Source organism: Furipterus horrens, unplaced genomic scaffold (assembly GCF_987537825.1).
Source record: "Furipterus horrens unplaced genomic scaffold, mFurHor1.1.pri manual_scaffold_11, whole genome shotgun sequence".
NCBI lineage: Eukaryota > Metazoa > Chordata > Mammalia > Chiroptera > Furipteridae > Furipterus > Furipterus horrens.
In genome coordinates this window covers 16712230-16736766 of record NW_028327181.1, presented here as the reverse complement: position 1 = coordinate 16736766, position 24537 = coordinate 16712230, and the positions used below count along the sequence as shown (strand labels likewise).

The 24537-nt window shown below is 39.5% G+C and overlaps 1 protein-coding gene across 1 annotated transcript in view; it reads right to left on the bottom strand.

Annotated features, from left to right (window-relative positions):
* Window positions 1–24537, bottom strand: part of DEPDC5 (DEP domain containing 5, GATOR1 subcomplex subunit) — a 97027-nt gene that overhangs the window by 56028 nt on the left and 16462 nt on the right. Inside the window, exons 9-21 of the mRNA XM_090257828.1 lie at window positions 21882–21960; window positions 20694–20755; window positions 15112–15181; window positions 14724–14796; window positions 13799–13902; window positions 13054–13128; window positions 11830–11964; window positions 10890–10951; window positions 10676–10749; window positions 7675–7744; window positions 5917–5953; window positions 5263–5383; window positions 2629–2849 (exon numbers count right to left, since the gene is read on the bottom strand). Coding sequence (XP_090113954.1) covers window positions 2629–2849; window positions 5263–5383; window positions 5917–5953; window positions 7675–7744; window positions 10676–10749; window positions 10890–10951; window positions 11830–11964; window positions 13054–13128; window positions 13799–13902; window positions 14724–14796; window positions 15112–15181; window positions 20694–20755; window positions 21882–21960 — 1183 coding nt within the window. The remainder of the gene's footprint in view (window positions 1–2628; window positions 2850–5262; window positions 5384–5916; window positions 5954–7674; window positions 7745–10675; window positions 10750–10889; window positions 10952–11829; window positions 11965–13053; window positions 13129–13798; window positions 13903–14723; window positions 14797–15111; window positions 15182–20693; window positions 20756–21881; window positions 21961–24537) is intronic.

Sequence of the window (24537 nt, the reverse complement as noted above, 5' to 3'; positions counted from 1 at the left end):
TTTAAGCTGGGAATGAGTAAAGGGTAGGACTTGAGTCGCCTCCCGTGGAGATGGGATGGGTGTATTCTGTATGTGGGGGGAACAATAAAAATATATATTTGGTGAACAGAAGGCAGACTCTGGCAGAGACTGTCGATGTGTTTGCTAAACTTGTTTGATTTTCCTGTTAGGCACACAACAGGACTATAGTTTCCTGACCCTTTGCACCAGGGCCAAATAACTTAGCCAACTTTCAGCCCACAGAACACAGGTAAAGTGACATGCTCCGATTGAGAAGCTGGACCACAAACATCTCCACACATCATCTCCATCCTCTTTTCCCTGCTGTGACAACTTTGCAGACCAGTGTTGATATACATAGCATCCCAGGATGAAAGGAGCCCGAGGCCCTAAATCACTGGGTGGATCAGAAACATCTCCTGTTGACTCAGTGGCCCGAAACACAAGTAAGCAATCAAATATTGTTGTGTTTAAAAAAATACATTCTTGGGAGAAAAGCAATAGATGCATCTAGCTTTGACCAGGCAAGGAGATGACATGATATTTAGACTCAACCTGCCCCATCCAAAGGCAGACAGGTCACTATGATAGAGGTGGAAGCAGCACATGCTAAATTACCTGAGCAGGTCAAAGAGCTGAACAACCAATTCCCTTTGTGTTCATCTCATGTTCACTAAGCTACCCCCAGTTTAGAAAGTTGGTCCAGCAGTTGCAAATTTCATGGCAACAAGGATTCTGCCTTGTCCACCATTACGTACCCTGTAAGAGCCTGGGATATAGTAATATTTAATTGCTCAAGCCAGTTTACATGCAAGAAGAGAACATTAGGACTTCCATGAAAGCTATATTTTTCATTGTAAGTTAATGAGTTCATGCTCTGGTTTACCAAATAAAAAAGAATATGATCTAGCTAGGTATCATGGAAATAAAAGCAGAAAACCTAATTTTAAAAAATTAGTATATACTCTGAAGAGGTTGAGAAACTGGACTGAGGGATAAAGTGGGTCGAAAATGGGTGTAGAAGAAAGGGGAACGTTTCCTGTGTTACACTGAGCGGGCAGACAGGTGATGATCTCTATAACAGAGAAACGGGAAACTAAGGGCCTGTGGATGTACTGCCTTGCAATAGTCCAGTGAAATGCTTTTTGGCTATTCTAATAAACTCCAAAATATTACTAAAGGATGTTGAAATCTATTCTACTACTCAGCTCATTTTGAAGAAAACTGTTTTCAAAACTACTTGGATTAATACCAGCATTATCTCCTCAGAGGAGATTTGGCTTTTAGAATAAAAAAGATTTTTAAAGGATTAATGTTTAGCTTTAGTTTAATTTTTGCAGGAGTCCCTTCTAAGACTATTTTTAGAAAAATGGGAGTCACTGCCACATAAACTTAGAAATTTCCAGAAGGTGGTTAAAAGCTAACCTAGAAATTTTCAAATGTCTTAAAATTCTTTTGACTACTAACTTCAATTAATGCAGACAACATAGGTTATTTTCTATAGCCATGTAATTAAGTATCTTCTTTCTCTTTCAAAATTCATTTTTATTTTGAATAAGTAAAAATACAAAAAAACCTTTCACAGCAAACAACACTTCTCCTAGGCCCTTGGCACAGTGTGCATAGTGTGAATGGCTGTAAATGGCCTGCTCCTCTGCCCTGAGGTCACACATGGCATCCCCATCCACACACTGGGTCATGGAAAACAGTCCTCACACTTGGAGAACCCTTCCAGGGCAACAGGAGACAGCTGTGTGTATACAAGGTTCCTAAGTCAGTGGCCAAGTCAGGAGGCCTCTGCTTCCATTTATATAACATTCTTGAAATAACGACATTATGGAGAAGGAGAATAATCAGTGGGAGAGTGTGGCTATGAAGGGGTAGCATGAGGGAACCCTGTGGTGATGAACTAATTGTGGGTTTTAACTGCTGTGGTGGTTGTATAAGTCTACACATGATAAAACTGCACACACGCACACACACACATGACTGCATGTGAAAGTGGTGAATCCAAAGAATCTCTGTGGATTACAGCAATGTCATTTTCCTAGCTTTGATATTGTACTATAGTAATAACACAGGATGTCACCCCTGAGGGAAATGAGTGAAAGGTACACGGGACCTCCTGGTATATTTTTTAAATGATTTTCCAGGTATCCATAATTATTTCAAAATAAAAAGTTTAAAAAGTCAGGAGGGGCCTGTATACTCTAGTTGTTGGTTCTGCTCGATGAGAAAAATAAGATACAGAAAAGGTAGCACTTACGTTCCTTAGTGCAAGCCAGGTTAATAGGTGACTAGGAGGAGAAATGTTAAAGTGGAATATAAAATACAGACTGTTTCAAGCATGGCACAAATGGGAATAATAAGGAAATAAGCAAGCACCTTTGACCCTAGGCCTTAGAAAAGCTCTACATTAACATACAGAAATGTATGAAGCTATAGGTACAGGGGAAGAAAGGGCAGAGATAAAATTAGCATACTACACACATACATACAGCTCAGGTGATTTGTACTTGTACTGGCATTAAACTAATTAAAATGTGGGACTTACACCCCACACCTGGCCACAAACCCCCCACCCCTTACTACAGGAAGGACGCTCTGCCCGTGCTTCTGCTATCTGACCTCGAGTGCTGGTGTAGCCCAAGGAGCTGCTGACTTCATACTGGTGCAGGTGTGGGAGTGGGATCATGAGCATGTTGGCGCTCCTGCCCAGGGAGCTGTCATCAGAAGCCTGGCTCCTCACTTCCTCAGTGGGCAGCGCACGGTTGGGCACGGAAGGGCTGGATGAGACATCGCAGGAACTGGCACTCTTTCGACTTTGACTCTCCCGCTCTCGCACGGACCTGACCCAGGACAGACAAGTTACTGCCAAGTAAGGGGTGCTGCCCCACCCAGACTAAAACACCAAAACCTCTCACCAGCCCACGCTATGTTGGAAATTAATAACAAATGTCCCCAGCGAGATCTATAAGGGGAATATAACAGAGGAGGTACTTTGCCTAGAGCAGCTTGTAAGAAAAGGGATAAATTTATGACTGACAGTTCTCAGATGGCAGAAGTGCTGGGATCAGAGCTGTAAAGAAGCAGTTGCTCTGGTCTGACCCCACAGATCAATATCGTGTCACTGAAAATGGGGTAACCAAATATGACCCAACGTTATGTAAGGGGACATACACAGCGCCACCTGAGGAGTCTTGTTGCACCAAAACTTGAACCTAGGTCTAATCAAGCCTCTGGAGCTAAAGGCCAGTTTAGAGAAACTTTAGAGTATAGAGGAGAAGTTAAACTTTACAAGGAAGCAATAAACCAAACAAAGAAAGGAAGACATTCTAGAGTCATAGAAAAGACATTACAACCACATGTGACATGTGCATCTTCTTTAGATACCAATTCAAACAAAACAAGTGTAAAAACACATTTTTTAGTCAATTGAGAAATCTGAATACGGACTAGCTATCAAGGGATATTAAGGAATTAATGTTATTTGGTTACCAATGATTAGGTACTGTTTTGATCATTTAAATTTTTATTTGTTAGTGACATATACTGAAATATTTTCAGGTGAAAACAAAACAGAGTGCCTAGGATTTGTTTTCGAATACTCAAGCAAATTTAAAATGTGAGGGAAATGATGAAACAAGACAAAACATGGGGACAACTGTCCATTACACTAGTCTCTCTATTTGAACATGTTCGAACATTTCCTTAATAAAAGTTTAAAAAGCAGTGCATGCTGATTAAAACATAAAACTCCCTAGGGGGAAAACCTCTGGAAACAGTAAGAAGAAGGATCAGAAGGAGAGGTGCCTGATAGGTAGGAAAAGTCCACAACGAAAGAGTCAGAAGCCATTGATAGGGTTGTCCCTCTGGCATCAGAGCTGTTCTCTTTCTGCCTGGAGGGGTTTTGTTTTAAGTAAGAGCGGAACAGAGCCTGAAAATAGATCCCAAGTTCTCACTGCATGTTCATTATTTCAACAGTAAATATTTGAGTACACTACATGCTCAACCCTGCATAAGGGATAAAGCACTGATTAAGATAAGGTGTGGGCCCTGGTGGGAGAGCTCAGCTGGTTAGAGTGTTGTCCTGATAAACGAAGGTTGCAGGTTCAAACCCTAGTCAGGACACATACAAGACTCAATCAATGAAGGCATAAATAACAGGAACAACAAAAACTGATGTTTTTCTCTCTCTCTCCCTTCTCCTCTCTCTCTCTAAACTCAATCAACAACAACAAAAAAGACAAGGTCTGGGCTCTCAAGGAACACACAACCTGGGTGTCTGAAACACCAGGTCTTGTCATCTTTGATTAGAAAAAAGAAAACCAAGGATCTTAGACTATGAAAGCATTTTAAGGTAAGCACTACTGAGCTCCTAAACATAGTCTATGTGTACAGGAGCTTCTGTTAGCATCACTTATTCTAAGGTCCAAATATTCTTAGGATGAGACATTAGGATGGGATGAAGGAAGAGGATGGAAGACAATCATGTGACCATTGTAAGTTCATTTGTCACAATGTGAAGAGACAGAATAGTGTTATAATCAGCTGTGCTTAAAGTTGCATATTTAAGAAATCTTGTAAATTTGGTCAAATAGGGAAAAAATAAGCTAGATCTCTGTTTCTCACATTAATAATAAACTTCTATATAATGAGCTAAGCCTAAAACCAAGACTATAAAGTATTAGAAGAAGGTAGATACTAGACTTAACAGGGAGATCACTTGTAAGTTACATAAATGTCTTACCACTATGCTGTGCACCTGAAACTAATAATGTTGAACGTCAACTGTAATTGAATTTTTTTTTTAAATTAAGTATTAGGAGAAAATATTAAATACATATCTCTAACCTTACACAAGACCCAGAAATGAAAAGACTGGTAAATCTGACTACATCACAATTACTATATGACCAAAACCCCATGGAGCAAATTTAAAAAGCAGGAAAAAAGAGAGGAAAAAGTCTTTTGCCCTTTGGGAATAATAAGCCTAAAATAAATTCTGGGCCCTAGGATCTATATATGTTAGTGGCAGCTCTCCTTATCTGGGACTCAAACTTTATAGCAAACATAGCTAACAAAATGGCTGACTCAGAGAACCTGCAAACAACATCTCTAATGTTCTATATGGTATGGCTTCTATTTGGCTAACTTTAATATAAAAACATTTTCAAGATTGCTCTCATACAGGTCCCTGCTGGACCTCACATTTTCCTAAGCAACTTTTATATCCACCCCCAAGAGAATCTGGCAGAAAACCTGCAGGTGGCCAGGCGCTGAGCGCGGGATGGGCCTGGCAGCCTGAACACTTGAGCATCGTAGGCATCGTAATCTACTTGGATGGGAAGGGCGTTCTCAGATTCTTTAGGAGTCCCAAGAGCTGAAATGCATAAATAATATGAAATGTCGTCAAAACACATTTCAACCAGATGCCTTCACAGGGTCTTCATCAAAATCTGCAAGGCACAGGTCATCATCATCATCATTATCATCATCATCTCCCCCAGAAAAAAAATGGGATAACAACCATTCATCAGGTTATTGAGATAAATGACATATGTCAAAGGATGTAGGAAGAGCATAGCACTAAGTAAAGGCAAGGTGATGGCAGTATCTCATTCTTCTGTGATGCCACTTTTAAAATATCATCGTAATTTGTATGTTTAGTACTTTGAAACTTTATACCTGACCCCCATAATTGTACTATGAAAAAGAAAGACAAAGTTTTATTATCATCCATTTTGCAGTTGACAGGACAAAAATATACAAGTGGTTAAGGAATCTTCCAAAGGTCACAGAAGGGGAATTCAGGTCTCCCAACTGGGCTGTGAACCTTTTCTGTGACCTCACATAATCTTGTTGCCACAGGTTAGCTGGCTCTTTCTAAAGACATGGGAGACAAAAAATACTCACATGTATCACGGCCATTTTTTGCTTTCTCAGAAGCGGGCTGTAAAATTAAATAGAGAATTCATCATTCCTTTCTCTGCTAGGCTAGAACTTATCACAAGGCGCAGAATGGAGGTGGCTGCTCCTCAGGGCAGAGGCCATGTCTTACTCCTCACTGTAACTGACGGGAAGGCAGGAACTACCACCAGACACCTACCTACCATGGTGCCAAGCCCTGCTAGATCCTACTCTTCCCACCTTATGTCTTATTCACTCTCACGACTATCCAGTGGGGGCACGGACCCCACTTAACAGGTGAAGATATTTAATTCTAGAGAGAATAAGGGGCTTATTCAAAGTCAGACAATTAGCAGGTGGCAGAGCCAAAATCCAAGCCCAGCTCTTCAGACTCTTGGTCAGTCCACTAGTGTGTCTGTCCTATCATGACTAGGTTCCACCTGACCCCAAACCCTGCATGCGTCCCCCTTCACCATGGCCTTCTCGCCTCTTTGTCTACACACACCAGAGCTGAGTACACTCAGTAGATCACCCAATCTGCCGAAATGGAGTTCAAAGGTAGAGGGGAAAACTAAAAAAACTATCACTTTTAATAAATCTTTTTCAGGACCCTGAAACCTTCCATAACAACACTCATTCTTTCTTCTTTAAAATGATCACCTTGCAGAGAAGTTCCTCCATGTTCCACTTTGAGAACAGTTGTGGTGAAGGCATAAAACCTCAGAAGGGAAAAGAACCTTTCTGGGCAGAATCCAATTCTCTAGCACTTCTCTACTGGATATGGCCTATTTGAGAAGTTTTCATATCTCCAAATTAATATTTTCCCTATTAGAAGAGGAAGATTAACCCTCTTCCCTTGAAAAAAAGGGAGAGAACTGGCCCTCATACTACTAATGTAACAATCAAACGGGGCAAATTTCAGAGAGTTCACCTCGACTAGAAACAGGCAGATGGATGAGAAGCACCCTAGTGTGCAGCCTCCGTACTTAACAGCTTGTTTTTCTCTTCACGTTATATTAAAAAGGCTTTTTCAGATTCTTAAGAGTAGAATTTTTATTGACTACAAATATATTCTACCGAGCGCATATTTCATGGCTTATTTAGCCACTTCCCTATTATTTTCAACTTGTTATTATCATGAATAAAACTAGACCACGATCTATTCAAATTCAGTATCTGCAAGTATTTCCTTAGAACACAGGACCAAAAATGAAACGATCTGGTCAAACGGCATGACCATTTTGCACTGCTACTGATACACATGGCTGAACTGCTTTTCATAAGCATTGGACACCAACCAGGTACTCAAGCCCCAATCTCACCACACTTTTTGGCATAATTATTAATATGCATTAAACCTATTTGGTAAGCAAAAAAATAAGTCCCCATTCTTGTTTGAATTTGCTATTCTTTAACTAACTGCTATAATGTGATCTTTTTATCATATTTCCCCTTTGCTGCAACATGAGTCTGTGTTTGACCTACCAGTATCTGAGAGATCTCAGTATCTGAATAAACCACTCACATCATAATAAAAATAGTTCTTTTATTATTAAAGAACTAAAATAGTTCTTTGTCATATTTTTTACATATGGGGAGCTGCCTTGTTATTTATTTATTTAATGTGGAAAACTACATGTAAAGGTCTAAAATAATTTCCTAAACTCATTTATTACCTTGGGGAAGAGGGAATATCTCAGGACTAAAATAACCTCGAGGGTGGTATGACAGTCCCTAAAGGCTCTGCTGGTTGGTGACACCTACCTTCTTTCCTGCCAGTTTTATCCGGGGGGTGAAACTGTTACAAAAGAGCTGGCTTTTGGATGTGTAGAAACTGTAAAAGAAGCAAAACGGGTCATTAATGTAAACCCCTTTTGTTTTAAACCTCAAGACACAGTTGAAATCCCAGCAATGGATCAGCCTTCTTGTGAATGCCTTTGTCTCAGGCTTTACTGGTCTTCCCAGTTTTAACTTCTGTAATTACTATAAAACATTATGTTTTAAATTGTGTTCTCTTCTTCCCACAACCCCCTCATCCCCAATAAATTATTTTGTGCTAGTCTTGATGCCTAACTGGATTAGAATCTCCTTCTTATGGAAGAAATAAATCTATTTACACCACAATACTTTTCCACCTAGATACTTGGCATGATGCTGGGCCCAAAGGAAGTCCTTATTACTCCTTGACTGATCAGTACTTAGTGACCAAGAACAACCCAGACAAGAAAATCAAAAGGTGGCACTCAAGAAAAGATGGCAGAAACCATTAAGTCTCAGTCCCTCTGAAAATCATATCTTAAGGCAGTCACATCAGGCACACAAGAAAATTGGAGACCCAGCCTTGCCCTGGATATGTTGAATGAATAAGTGAATAAAGTCTGTGCAGCCTTTTCTGTTCCTTAGGCATCTCCCTGTGTTCTTCTTTTGAAAATCTACAATTAACTTGTGATAAACATATTTTGAATATTGACCATTCCCATCTTGTATCATAACTCTGATCATAAGCAAAAAAAAAAAAGGCAGTATCAATAGATAACCAGTGGGCTATGCAGCAATCCTAGCGGCATGTTAAGTGCATAAGAACACAGGAATACTGCCTGCCACCAGACCTGGAGTCCAACTAGCCCCTGGGACTTGTTTTTCACAGTGGTACCAAGAACGATACCAAGTAGAGGATGCTATTCTCTTTACAGACATTAACTGTAAAAGACCTGAGTGGTAAAGTGGTATCAGTCAGAAGAATGGGTTTCTAGTAGATTGAATAATATGAAATTGCTGTGTTTGAAGTTCTAAGATAGTGTAATATCATAATTTCAAATGGTTTATATCCATAGCTTCAGCTTTGCCATGAACTTGCTGTTCAAGCTTCAGCAAGCCACTTAACTTCTCTGAAACTCAGATTCTTCATCTGTACAATGTGATTAGATGTTCTCTATGAGCACCAAGACAGAGTTCAGTTAAATACTGTGATATCCTCAAAATCCCAGTTTTAGATTTCTTAAGGATCTGGTATTGATTTACTTTTTGAATCAGTTTTCATTACTAGCCAGTAATACCTTGGGAGGAGAAAGTTCTCACTGGAGACAATCTGAATACACTCAGTAGGGTGTCTGGCCTTACTACAGTGGGAACACTTTGACTGCTTCTGAAGAGGCTTTGCCGACAGGATGAGAACAATGGCCCCTGTGACCAGCCCTCCATCTCAGGCCACCAGTCCTTGTTCCCGTCAGAAGTTGCTTAAGCAATCAAGGCCACAATGAGATGTGGAAAGCAGGCCTCGGCCCTCCCAACTCTCAGAGCCTGAAGCTCCTCAGGTGGGGATCCACCCTTCATCTTAACTGGGATCAGAGAGCCAATTTAGGAGAAAAAATAGTGACAAATCAGGACATTTTCAAGTTATTATGAAGTAACATTTGAGGAAATTGTAATACTTAAATTCATATACTATTGTTTGTGTGTGTGTGTGTGTTAATAACTACATTTTCCAGTGTCAAACCAGAGGAAGAGAGCCACAGGATTTGGTTTTCATAAAAATGACTCCGTTTTCATAAAAATGATTCTGCTAACCAGGTACAGCAGAATTTAACAGAGGCTGGTCCCCAGACCGCCGATGTCCCTTGGTGCCACGCAGACTGTCATGTGAGGGCACAGAGGAACACTAATACTTTCTCACTTTCATATGCTTAGTTCCAAGTAAGGCTTTTACTTGAAGAAAGGGCCCGGCTGCTTAAGGAAAAAAAATAAAGCAATGGTCTAAAGACATGATTCTCAACAGGTGTGCAGGGAGGATTTTACCACGTAGCGGACATGTGGCCATGTCTGCAGACATTTAAAAAAATTTTTTTTCTTTTAGTCTAAATGATTTCCCTCCCTAGTTTCCAATGGTTTCAAATGTATTCTCCATAAACCTGAAGTTGTTTTTTTTTTTTTAAATCATAGAACATTAATTAAAAGGAAGTACTAGCCCAAGTCTTTTCACTTTTGGCTAGTTATCCGAGGACATCTAGTTCTCATCATTAGTTTCCAGAAGGTATGAGCTCTACCTGCAGTGTTTCAAAGAAACAGTTGGAATTTCTGCAGGGCTTGTGATAGGAAAACTCACTTAGCCCCTGCTTCTGCAGACATTTTTGGTCGTCACAACTGGGAGCGTGTGCCATCGGCATCTAGTGGGTGGAGGCAGGGGATGCCATGCGATATCCTCTGATGTGCAGGACAGCCCCCCAATAACGAAGAGCAATCTGGCCCAAAATGTCAGCACTGTCAAGGCTGAGAAACCCTGGCCTAAAGGATGGACTGGAGGGAAGAGATTATTAATAGACACAATGAGGTCATTGCAGTTGTTCAAAAGATGGGAGCTGGGATAAGGCAGTGGCGCTGGCAGAGGGACGAGAGACAACACTGTTCAGCAGGAATCAGCAGGAACACTGAGGCCTTGTCCCATGTGAAGAGGCAGGGGGATTTTTCTACAAACGGAGGAGGCCAGGCCTAATGTTGGTCTGCTATGGTCTGTGGGAATGAAAATAATAGGGGCTGGGGACAGTCTTGGAAATAAGTCCTTCAAAACTCGTTTTCTTATTTTTCACTGTAGATTGTTATGTTACTGCCACTGCTTTGCACATAGAGGAGCTTTAAACAAATGTTAAAACTTTGGTTTTCATATCTTGACCAAGGATTTTATAGTAAGAACCTGACTGATTTGAAGAGAAAATGGCAAGGGAGCTATTCAAAATTCTTATCACATGCTATGAATCAAGATCACACCGACCTGTGGTTTATCCAGTGAGGAATATTATAGTCATCGCCCAGACGAGAATCACAAGGAGCACTTCGATTATGCAGCTGAAAGGGGAAAAGGCAGGCACAGGTCAGCTTAAAAAAACAAGCAGGACATGTAACTGTTCCAACTTTGGGAAAACTATTCTCAAGATCACCCTGACCCCGATAACTGGCCTTTAGGAAGCAATCTAAAATCGAATTACCTTGAACAGTGGGACAGCATGTAACGGTTGCTCCCCCATGCACACCAAGTCCACACCAATTCCTAAAAAAGAAAAAAGAGTTTGGGTAGGGGTGAGGTGGGGAGAAGCTGATATAACACCTATTATCGATGTTATTTCCCTGGGTCAGGGTATGAGGCAAAGCCAACTTACCATCCTACGATTTATAACCTCCTCAGAGCTGCCTACACAGCAAGGAAGTAAATAGATGCATTCTGTTCTTTCTCTTTCTCTTTGCCTAGTCCTGTCACACCTGCCACTGTTCAGTGCTTGACAATCAGCCTGTGACTGCCTTGCAGATTTTTCAAACAACCAGACCTCCATTACTAAAGTGTCAAGGCCAGAAAGGAAAAGGAACCTTGTCATTTCAGTAAAAAGCAAAATAATTCATGTCACTTAACAGAGCTTCTTTACTGGCAATTAGGATTAACTTCCTCAACTCCATCTTGCTGTTGAAACACAAATTAAATGGGGGTTGGGATGAGAGCTGGGGAAGCATGATGCCTCACAGAGGGGTGGACTAGATGGCATGATGGTCCTTCCCAATATGAGCTGACGGACACTGGTTTCTTGAAACAATCCCCCCACATAGGGTTCTCCAATGTCAAGTATGTTTGGGAAACTCAGAGTACCAGTTTTGCCCTTTAAGATTAACAGGATACACTACCATATTAGAAACCACAATTAGGGAATGGGCCTAACTGTGTATGACCCAACCTTTCTCAAACCGATTTGACCACAGAACTCTTTTAGTCACCTAATGTCATTCACATTCCCAGATCTCTTTAGTCACCTAATGTCATTCACATTCCCAGATCTCTTTAGTCACCTAATGTCATTCACATTCCCAGATCTCCGATGCGCAGAGCCAGGGAAAGCTCAGAGCTCTCAGGGTGAGACAACACAAATCAGGGAGGATTACCATTATCTATCATCCGCTGCTTGGTCAAGATCATGAGTAGACGGTCCACTTCGAACACACCCACCCCAGGTGTGATCACCACGGACATCTGCCCAGTTCGGTCAAAGTTGCGGTTGATATAGTGCTTGTCAAACACTTGAAACAAAGCAAAAAGTCCTCCAATGAAGATGTTAAAGCTTTTCAGGAACCAGCCATTGTTAAGCATCTCTGTGCTCTTGGAGATTTTATCCAGATTTCTATTATAGCAATTGCCACATTCTGCCCTGATTTCTAGTCAGTCATGTTCACGTCTGTCTCTCCCCTTCTACATTAAGAACTGCTTACTACAAGACTATGTCACTGTTACCTTTGTTAGTGTCTCCACCAATATTTGCCTCATGCAACCTTAAAGGCTCAAATTTCATGTCATTATTTCTATAAATGAGTCTGTATTGAAACTTGTAAGAATCAAATATTAACTTCAGATAATATTTAAAAGAGATGAAACAGAATCCTACATTGACTGTAAATCTGGGAAGTTAATTTTTAGTTCTGGCCTGTGTAATTCTTACTCTGGAAAATCAGTGATATTCAAATATGATAAAAATATTTACTAATTAAAGACCCCATTCTCTATAGAGTACAGACAGTGAAGTGACCCTACATGATCACTTCCACCACTGGCAAGGGCCAGACAGATGCTTAATAGGAACTGGTCTATTCAGATGCTCTCTGCTGGGAACAGGGAATTCTGAACAGAGAGCAGAGACTGGGTTGCTGAGAGATGAACAAAGTTCTAGGAATTCCTGCTGCTGCACTTGCCAGAGTCACACTGGTCCCTACGTTCTTCGGCATGGTGTTCAGGCATTTCCTGCTTGCCCCACTGGGCCTCTGTATCCATAGAGTCAATAAATACAATAAAAATCTTTTAAAAAATAAAAGTAGATTGAAAAAAATTACCTAGAAGAACACAGTTTAGTAAAACAAAGAGCCCAAGGAAGATCCCCTCCAGCTCTTTAATTTTAGGTTACCACGAGAAGGAGATGAAAACAGCAAGTTAACATCCCAACAGACCTAAGAGCTAAGTGTTGGCCATCAGAAGTTATTGCTTTCGATTAATTTGGGGGGTTGGTGGGTGTGAACATCATCACCTAGGTCTGGGTCTTTGGGCGCATTAGTAAAGAGAAGTTCATAGTCACGAGGTAAGCAAGACGCCTGCTCACTGGGGCTGGTATCCATGCTCACCATTGAATGACAGATTGATGGCCTCTAGGTAGTTTCCTTGTGCTGAGGTAGAATTTTCTCCTTGAGGGAAGCCCTCTGAGCAAAAGACACAAGAGAAAATAAAACAGCTTATGAAAGATAAACCCTTTTTTATTTAGAATCTTTTTTTAAACTTATTGTTGTTCTATTACAGTTGTCCCATTTTTCCCCCATTGCTCTCCCCTGCCCTGCCCACCCATCCCCTCTCCCACAGTCAGTCCCCACCCTGTTGTCCACGTCCATGGTCATTTATACTAGTTCCTTGATAAACTCTTTAAAAGAAAACAAAAACACTTTTTTATTTAATTTATTGGGGTGACATTGGCTAACAATATTATAGAGGTTTCAGGTGTACAATTCTATAATAGTCACATGTATATTGTATTGTGTGTTCATCACCCCCGAGTCAAGTTTCCTTCCATCGCCATTTATCCCCCCTGTACCTCTTCTACCTCCCTTCGACCCCTTTCCCTCTGGGAATCACCATACAAGACAAACTCTTGAAAAGCAAGTGAGAGGTACCTGGCTCCAAGGGCCCCTACCCTGTGGTAAGTAAACTATTGTCCTCTGCTGAATACGTAATGAACAACGGGACCCAGCCACAAACAGAAACCTGACAGAAGCAGAAACTACACACTAGAAGGGAAACAGCGAGAAGCTCTTCATCTGCCAGCCTCCATCCTGTCCCTCCTTCCCTGCTGCACCTTCTATCACATGGGTGCAGTACCTGCCTGTTCCAGTCGCACCAGCACTGGGTACTGGATGAAGAGTTTTTTAATGGTCACAAGGAGTGAAGTCCACTCTTCTCGCCTCTCATTCTGCACCACCACTCTGAAAGGAGTATTATCATAAAATAGATATCAAGCAGTTATTACACTGTGATTATTTATAAAAATGCCCTTACTCTTTAGATATGCATAGGAACAAAATGTTATACTATCTATAACTTATTCTCAAACAAAATTTAGTCCCCCCACCAAAAAAAAAAAACAACAACAACAGATGAAGCAAATATGGCATAACAACAACTGTTAGAACCAGGTGTTGGGTAAACGGCTTCATTATATTACTCATTCCTCTTTGCTGCAAGTTTGAAATTTTTTACAATAAAAAGTTAAGAAAGTCTTAATGCAATGTGGTATCCTAGCCTGGATCCTGGAACAAAAGTGGTAAAACTGGTGAAATCTGAGAAAAGCCTCAAATTTAGTTAACAGTAATGTTCTTGTGGTTTTGACACATGTATCTTGGTTATAAAACGTTAACAGGGAAAACTGGGTGAAGGGTATATGGGCACTCTCTGAATTATCTTCGCAACTTCTCTATAAACCTAAAATGATTCTAAAATAAAAAGGTTATTGAAAAAAAGTTAGGCCCTGGTTGGTGTGTCTCAGTGGACTGAGCACCAGCTTGTGAACCAAAGGGTTGGCAGTTTGATTCCCAGCCAGGGCACGTGCCTGGGTTGTGGGCCAAGTCTCCAGTTGGGGGCATGCGAGAGCAACCACAACATTGATGTCTCTCTCCCTCTCTCCCTCCCTTGCCCTCTCTCTAAAAATAAATAAAATCTTCAATAAGAAAATTAATTAAAAAAAACAAGTTAGGAAACAAACCAACAAAAATAAGGGGTGGGGCCTAGTGAAGGACCCAAAACATACTTATAAAAGTCTTCACAGAATCGTCCCTTGTGATCCTGTCGAATTGAAGCTCGGTTTACTTCAGGAAATTCATCTGAAACAGAGAAAACAAAGTATGTAGATCAGACTGAAAAGAGAAACTCACAGTTTCTCTGCTCCCTCTTCTGGGTTGGACAACTGCAAAAGAAGTAAATATAATTATATACCTATTAAGTTGGTTTTAAGATGAATCACAGCCCACAGACCTCTTATATCCACTAATGGACTATGATATTTGCTATTTTACCCTGTCCGCATAACAGGAAAGATAAGAAAGATGGAGCAGTGCAAATGGAAAGAAGACAATAAGGAATGGATGGGGGTAGGGGTATGAAAAGCTTAACAAAAAATAACTAGGAGACTTACTCACCAAGAGATTTTGCATCATAGAACGTTCTAGAAAATAGGACCACTGTCACTTCATGACTACAGTTCTTTTCCTAGGCATGAGTAGAGAAAAAGAAGGCTCAAGTTTATTCTGTTTACTTCAATATGAAGCAGCCTACATGAACACAGTATTCTCACTTCTAGGAGGCATCATGGCAGCATAGTATTAGATAACATCAGGTAATTACAGGTTGCATAATGCGATGACAGAGCACTGCTGGGAGTCAGAAGACCTGGATTCAGTCCTGGCTCTGAAATCTCCCACGTGACCTTGGGCAAGTTACCCAAAGTTCCAGGAATGTGGCAAATGCTTTGAAAACGGCGTATCACTGAAAAGTATGGGTCCTCGTCTCCCAGCTCTTGATTTGGCATGAAATAGATCAGCCCAGTGTCAGAGGAGCATGGTATTTGTATCTGTTTCAGTCTTTTTGAATTTCTACACAAGTGTCGTTCAGGGAACAAGAACAGAACTGCTGGTGGTGGATGTAAGAATCGAAGGCACTCCCAGATCCTACCACTGTCACAGGATGAGGACTGGGAGCCGCAGGAGATGCAGGGATTAAAGGCAAGGTAATGAATTACCTTTGGACTCGGATAAGGACTAGTGAGAATAAACACTTCTACTGAGTTTGGGGATCAATGTTCTGGATGCAGAGTGTTTTCAGATGGCATGAAATTTGGCTTGCACCAGTGAGCCTGCAAGCTGTTTCAGTTCCTGCTGAGTCTTTATTCACCAACCCCCTCTCTAACCCAACTGTACTTATTGACTACACATTCACCATATAACATACACAACACAACCTCATATTCTTCCATGGATACATCCCAAGGGGAGAGAAATTCCTAAATATAAGCCACAGTATGAAGAGCAGAGTGCTACGATAAAGCAGACCTTCCTTAGCCACCAACGAATTTATTGGACTCTAGTGCTCCAAACTGAGCATTTTTACCTGATTTTGCTCTAAGTGATATATAGGGAAAATGCCTTACAACGGGCTGGTGTGGTCTTTTGGGCTTCTCAACTCATGTGTGATGGGGAAGATAATATACAATAGGAGTAACATGCCTGGGATTACAGAAACATGGACAGGACAGTGCAGGGGTGAAGAATTTGGGCTAGCTCTGGATGAATGGATGGAGCAAGATGAGAATCCTTAGTCTGCTTTTACAGGCTACTGATCACGGACAGGGTACCCATCCTCTTAGAGCTGTACTTCCCATCCCTATGTAATAGGGACAAGAGAATTAAGTTGGATAATACCATGATACCTGCTATGTCAAAATAATAAATATTAACTAGGATTACTACTAGTATCTCCACCACTACTATATTTTGGGCTCGGAAACGAATTCATAAATTCCCATGTTTGATCCTGCTACCCACAGTGTCGGCTGCTCGATAGGATATACAAATAGCTTTCACCAAACTTCATTAAATCAATAGTATGATTACAGAAAGTTATTTTAATTCATTTTCAAGTTCTTGCTTTATAATCAAGCTCTTGAATTAAAAAAGAAATAGCCCTGGCTTGTGTAGCTCAGTAGATTGAGCACCAGCCTGTGAACTGAAAGGTCACACTTTGACTCCCAGTTCAGAGCACATGCCTGGGTTGTGGGCCAGGTCCCCCACGGGTGAGGGGCAACCAATGCGTGTTTCTCTTCCTTTCTTTCTCCCTCCCTTCCCCTCTCTCTAAAAATAAATGAACAGCCCTGGCTGGTTTGGCTTAGTGGGTTGAGCTCTGGCCTGTGAATCAAAGAGTCGCTGGTTTGATTCCCAGTCAGGGCACATGCCTGGGCTGTGGGCCAGGTTCCTGGCTGGGGGCATGAGAGAGACAACCAATTGATATTTCTCTCTCGCATTGATGTTTCTCTCCCTCTCTTTCTCCCTCCCTTCCCCTCTCTCAAAAAAATAAATTTTTAAAAAATAAAGGGAAAAAAGTGAAAATTCTTGTCCTTTTAAAAATAAATAAACAAAACAAACAAACAAACAAATCCTATGAGCGAAGTCTTGTAAACTAAAGCCTGGCCTTATGCCATATTTTGTCCCTATATCTAATCATGTATACACTCACAAAATCTTGGGTTAGGAGACATCTAAAGGGCCACTGTACCAGACTTGAAATGGAGGTTTGCACAGACCCAACACTGAAATGGCCATTATGTGGTCCAAGTTGATCATCATTCAGTCCACCCCGAAGGCCTGGCTTCCTGCAGCTGGCTTTTTGTGCTCCCCTCACACCCCCACACTGAGGCAGATGCAAAAGGCTGAGCACCCTTAAGCCACGGGACTGCAGAACCCTCCTACCGGGTCTGTTTAATTCCAGTCTGTCCCTTCACCAAATTGCCCCTGGCCACTGGGTTACTCTTCCTCAAATTCTCTCCAACTTTGATTGACCCCCTACTGGAGTGGAGATCTTTAATAGCTCCTACTTCTTATCAAATCAAGTCCAAATTGCCTGGCTTGACTGGACCCTCTCCTAATCCAATCATACTCCTTGATCATTCCCCTGACAAGCCCTGTGGAGTCACCTACGACCACACCTCATTCTAATGCCCGTTCTCCTTCTTTTGCTCATGTGCTTCTCTTCATATGAAACATCCTCTGTCTTCCTTTCCAACCCCTTGAAGCCTTGCTCACTCTTCCAAGTCCAAACTCAAAAGCAAATAAAATTCTAAGCCCTAAAATGTATGGTTCCCTGGCCTGGTAGCTCAGTTGGTTAGAGCATCGTCCTGATATGCCAAGGTTACAAGTTTGATCCTCGGTCAGGGCACATACAGGATCAACCAATTAATGTATAAATAAGTGGAACAACAAAGCAATCTCTCCCTCTCTCTCTCTCTCTCAAATCAATAAATAATAATAAAAAAAATTTTAATGCATGTTTAACTGATGTTTCAAATACATATATCCAATCTCCCCAGTAGGTCTGCAAGTTCTGAGAGCAAGTATCATATTTCTATTTCTTTAACCCTCAGAGCTGAAGATATTTTCCCTATATTGCTGAGGAAAGAGAATGAGACTTAGATTCCATTGACATCCAGACCCCACTGAGATCTTATTATGTGCAGATAATTTAAAATACCTTGTGAGGTAAGAAAATGGAGGCTCAGAGAGACTGAATACTTCCCAAATATAAAAACACTAATCAGAGCAGAACCATAATTTAAAACCCAGCCTTTCTAAATCAACTCCATGCTCTTTCTGCTACATATGTGATCTCAAATACTTCTTGATCAAGATGATGTTTCCATGTGAAATCAGGGTAGGGTAACTGATTATAGTCAGTTTTGGTGTTTTTAAATTCTGGTCAAATACATGCAACATAAGCATTACCATTAGTGACATTTAGTACACTAACACCATTCTGCAACCATCACCACTGTCTAGATCCATAACATTTTCATCCCTCCAAAAGGAAACCCCATACTGACTAAGCAGTCATGCCCCATCCCCATTCCCTGGCAGCCACTAATCTATTTTTGTCTCTATAGATTTGCCTGTTCTGAACAGTTCATATACACAGGATCTTATAATACGTGGTGCTTTGTGTCTGGTTTCTCTCACTTAGCATAATGTTTTCAAGGTTCATCCATGTTATAGCACTCCTCTTTATGGTTGAATATTACATTTTATAGATAATACCACATTTTGTTTATCCATTTATTTAGCAGACAAACATCTATGTAGTTTCTACTTTTTGGCTATTAGGAATAATGCTGTTGTGAACATTCACATATAGGTTTTTGTGTAAACATATTCTCAATTATTTCAGGTATCTACCCAAGTGTGGAATTACTGGGTTATGTAGTTATTCTGTTTAACTTATTAAGGTGCTACCAAACTGTTTTCCTCAGCAGCCATACCATTTCACAGCCTCAGCAGAAAAGTACCAGTGTTCCAAAATCTTCACATCCTTTCCAACATTTGTTATATTCCATTTTTTAAATTATTATTATAGTCATCCCAGTGGGTATGAAGTGGTATTTTATTGTGGCATTATTTTGCATTTCCCTCATGACTAGTGATGTTAAGCATCTTTTTATATGTTTATTGGCCACTTTTATATCTTATCTGGAAAAATGTCCATTCAAGTCCTTCGCCTATTTGTTAACTGGGTTGTTTCTCTTTTTGTTCTTGAGTTGTAAATGTTCTTTACATATTCTGGATACTAGACTCTTATCAGATAGCTAATTTGCAAATATTGTCATCCATTCTGTGTGCTGTCTTTTCACTTTTTTGATAGTGTCTTTTAATGTACAAAATATTTAATTTTAATGAAGTTCATTCAATTTATTTTTCTTTGGTTGCTTGTGCTCCTGATGACATATATAGGAAATCCGTGCCAAACCCCATGTCATAAAGACTTTTCTTGTGTGTTTTTTTTTAAGATTTTTATGGTTTTAGCTCTCATATACAGATCTTTGATACATTTTGAGTTAATTTTTTAATATACTGTAAGGCGGAGTCCAAATTCATTCTTTTGCATATGGGCATTCAGTTGTCTTAGAAGCATTGTTGAAGAGACTATTGTTTGCCTCATTTAATGGATTCGACATCGTCTAAAATCAAGAGCATAGATGTATAGGTTGATTTCTTTATTTTCAATTCTATTCATTGCACGTAGATAAAATCTTTATGCTAGTACCACACCGTTTTGACTACTTTTGACTTTGTTGTAACTTTTGAAATGAGGAAGTGACAGTCACCCTATTTTGTTCTTTTTCAAGAATGTTTTAGCTATTCACGATCCCCTACAATTCCACATTAATTTTATGATCAGCTTTTCCATTTCTGGGGCTCGGGGGGCAGGCCATTGGGATTCTGATAGGGGCTATATTGAGCTGTAGCTTGCTTTGGGTAGTATTGCCATTTTAACAATAGTAAATCTTTCAAGCCATGAAAATTGGTTAGTTTTCATTTATTAACGCCTTTGTTAATTTTTTTCAACAATGTTTTGTAGACTTTAATGTATAAGTCTTGCACCTCCTTGGGTAAACTATTCCACAGTATTCTATGTTCTCTGATGTTCTCATAAATGAAACTTTTTTTTACTTGCCTTTTAAAAATGTAATTCCTTGTTTCATTACCTCTTTGTTCATTGCTAATGAAACACAACTGATTTTGTGAATTGATTTTGTATCCTGCAATTTTGCTGAATTCCTTTATCAGCTTTAATAGTTTTTAAAATATATTTTTTAGGATTTTTCTACATATAGGGTGCCATCTGTCTTCTTTTCCAACATGGATGCCTTCTATTTCTTTTTCCTACATAGTTGCCCTGGCTAGAACTTCCAGTACAATGTTGAACACCAGTGGTAACAGCAGGCATCCTTATCCTGTTCCTGATCTTATGGGGAAAAGTTTTCAGTCTTTCACCATGGGTTTTTCATAAATGCCCTTTACAACGTTGAGGTGATTGAAGTAATTTAAATCTTGCACCTTATCAATTTAGGCATTAGCTAAGATAACTCAATTAAATGCAGCTTAATAGAAATAGTGTATTTTTAAAATCTGCATTGAATAATGTTTTCTCAATGAGATTTAGTGCATTAAAAGGTACATACCTTCCACTTGGTAAAGAGATCAGCAAGGAAACCATTCACAGCTTTCTCAAAATACAGATCCCCTGAAAAGAAATAAGAATGGGGTGAGGATTATTATTATTATTATTTTAATTATTTATTTCTAGAGAGAAGGGAAGGGAGGGAGAAAGAGAAGGAGAAACATTGATCAGTTGCCTCTTGCATGCGCCCCAATCGGGGACTGAACCCACAACCTAGGCATGTGCCCTGACCAGGAATCAACCGGGGACGATGCCCAAACAACTGAGCCACACCAGTCAGGGCCAAGGATTATTTTTATTTCTTGCTTACAATTTCTTCTCTCAGTAATGTAACAGGAATGGGACTAGTCAAAGAGAAGGTGGGTACTGCTACATCCTAAAACAAGATCATAAAAGCCAAATATATACAAGTGGTTTCAACCTAGACTTTCTATGGAGTCAAATTTAATATTTACCCCACTCAGTAAGAGGCCATGGCTTCCATGTCAAATGCAAGATTAAAAAAGCTTTGAAGATTAAAAAATATGGTGTATTTTCAAAATGAGAGAACCATCTAACTTCCAAACATAATCATTTTCAGAGTGATGCTTACAGAAGGTGATCTGGTAGAGCCTAGAGATTCACTGAATGACCATTTTCAGTTCCTGCTGGTTTTGAGTGACCCTGATGACTCACAGCAAAAATTAATTTATGATTTTGCTAAACACAAATTTAAATTACATGCACCATGAGGACAGTGTGTTGGACACAGTATCAACATCTTATAGCAGCTTTATTGTTCTCTACTTATTGTGTAGCAATTCTAATAAAATGAGACGAATTTGGTGATTTCTCGGATGATAGGGCAAGAAATAAAAGAGATCAAAGAAAATGTTGGTTCCTAGCCACAGAGTCACTCTAGGACCTTTGACCCTGTACTTGTACAAAATTGAAGATCTACTGGCATTATGAGTGATAGTGCTTTTTTTGCTTATCTTTTTTTTTTTACCTTTTATTACTTGGCCACATGTCATGAAATTCACTATATTTAAAAATATATAAAAAAGTTTGTTTTAGCATTTGAGGATATGTAAAAATCTCAGGACACATCACTAGAGAATGTCAAGAGCTTACTATAAATGACAACAACTTGGGAGAAACCAGAAACTTCTCCCCATTAGCAGTTACAAGCAGCATTTAGGAACAGTACCATAAATATCAAAATCCCACATTTCACAGCTCATCTGAATAAATATGTAAACCATCGCCGACGTAGAGCGGAACACCACCTGAAATAAACACAGACATATTGCATTAAAAAGGCAATGATGCAGAGTTTCAGTTTTGGAAGATGACAAAGTACTAGAGATCTCTTTCACAAAAACGTAAATATACTTAACAGTACTGAACTGCACACTTAAAAATGGTTAATATGGTAAGTTATTTGTGTGTGTGTGTGTGTGTTGGTGGTTTTTAAATTACCACCAACCAAAAAAAAGCAATGATGGAAGATTTCTTTTGTCACATGGGTCTTCAAAAAGCAAGCTTCATCCCTGGCATCACAGGCCTTCAGGGGAAGATTATGTTCCTTTATCCTCAACTATAAGCCCCCTCTAGGAGTTTATTGTAGAGGATAAAGGCACGTAAAATATTGCAACATATACAAACATTCCATGAAGCTTCGTACAGGAAACATGGGAGAAGGGGCAGCAAATCCACCTGGGAAAGTCAAGAAAACCTCATTATGGAAGTAGAACTTGGGCTAAGGCCAGCTGATGAGCTGTCAGGTCTAATAAATAATTCACATCGTACCCTAACTCCATACCCAGACTGCCTACAGGAAAAGTCTAAGTGGTTTTATGTGCCTGTGTGCTTTACCACAAAGCCCTTTGTCCAGCCCTTCCTTCCTCCACAGGGCTCTAACGACATTTGGTGGCAAAGCAAACTAAGCCTCTGACACTCAAAGCAAAATGTAAGTCCCTGACACTCCCTGGAGGCCTCACTTCCTAAAGGCAGAAGTGTGTTCACCATTAACGTCCCAGGGCTTTCCACATTCTCTGGGGCATAATGGACAACACTCAATAAACTCGCTCTCCCTCTCTAACACACAGAAATGCAAAGACTCAAAGAAAATACATCTTGCAAAATGTTAACCGTGATCACCTCTGGGTAGTGGCATTATGAGTGTGCTATTTTTTTTGGTTTATCTTTTTGTTTGCTTTTTAAAATTTGAAATATTTCAGAAGTCTCTATGGCCATACCACCCTGAACGCACCCGATCTCGTCTGAAATATTTCAGAAGAGCAAACAGAAAAATATACTGTCTGAATTTTTTATAATAAATTTGCAATAGTCTTATAATTAAAGAAGTTATTTTTTTTTTAAGATACCTTTTTGGGAAAAATTTTTCTAGAGATAGAAGATCAATGGTTGCCTTTGTATATGGGGTAATGACAGCAAAGAGGTACAAAGAAACCCTTTGGGGTGACAGACATGTTTATATTTGATTGTAGTGCTGGTGGTATATACATTTGTCAAAATTTAAAGTATACATATATAATGGATCTATTTTGTTATGTGAAAACTATGTTTTATTAAGTAGATTTAAAAGATACTCTTCTAGATCTTGTTAACATTCCATATTTATAGTGTATGTATACATAAATATATAAAGTGCTATTTTTAGTTATGTCTCTGTTTTACAGTTTTTAATAAATTATTTACTGCATTTCAAAGTCTTTTAGAGATACTTTGAAAATTCTAGTTAATGCTGTTAGAACTTCAAATGTGTCCTTCACTTTGAAATTGTTAAAGTGTCAATTACTATTATGCTCAAATTGTCCTCCTAATGGTCCTTTCCCTTTTTTGTTTTGTTTAGGTAGATTTTTTAAAGATATAATTCACATAATATCGACCATCTTTAGTGAATTCAGTGTTTTTTAGTATTTCATAATGATATGCAACCATCAACAGCAACGCTAGAACGTTTTTATCACTCCAAAAAGAAACGCTATACCCATTAGCAGTTGCTCCCTGTTACCCTCTTCCCTGGCCCCCACTAATCTCTATGGATTTGTCTCTTGTGACCACGTCACATAAATGCGATCATACAGAACGTAGTCTTTTGTAACTGGTTTCAGTTAGCGTAATGTTTTCAAGGTTCAGCCACAGTGTTGCATGAATCATCACTTCATTCTTCTTTTGCTGAATAACATTCCATTGCATGGCTACACTATACTATGTTTATTCATCAGCTGATGGACATTCCTGGTTGTTTCCACTTTTTGGCTATTATGAATCATTCTGCTACAAATATCTGTATGCAAGTTTTTGTGTGAACACATATTTTCAATTCTGTCAGGTATATGCCGAGCTATTTGGTAATTCTACATTTAACCAATCTGTTCCACAGTGGCTGCAGCATGTTACACTCCCCCCAGCAGTGTATGCAGGTTTTGATTTCTCCACATCCTAACACTTGTTATTTTCCTTTAAAAACTTTTTATTTTTATTATAGCCATCCTAGTGGGTTTGAGGGGTATCTCAGTGTGGTTTTGATTTACATTTCCCTAATGACTAATGATATTGAGCATCTTTTCATGTGTTTATTGGCCAATTGTATATCTACTTTGGAAAAGTGTCTACTCAAACTATTTGTTCATTTTTTAATTGGGCTGTTTGTCTTCCTTCTTTTTCAAAGTGAATAAATCATTTACTGAATTTGAATACCTCTCAACTGTACTTTGAAAAATTCTAGTTAATGCTATTTGGAACTTTTTCAATTAATATTTTAATATTTATATAGAAACATAGCCATATCGGCATAATACAGTTAACGTTGCCATTTGTAATTTAGAATTTGGGGT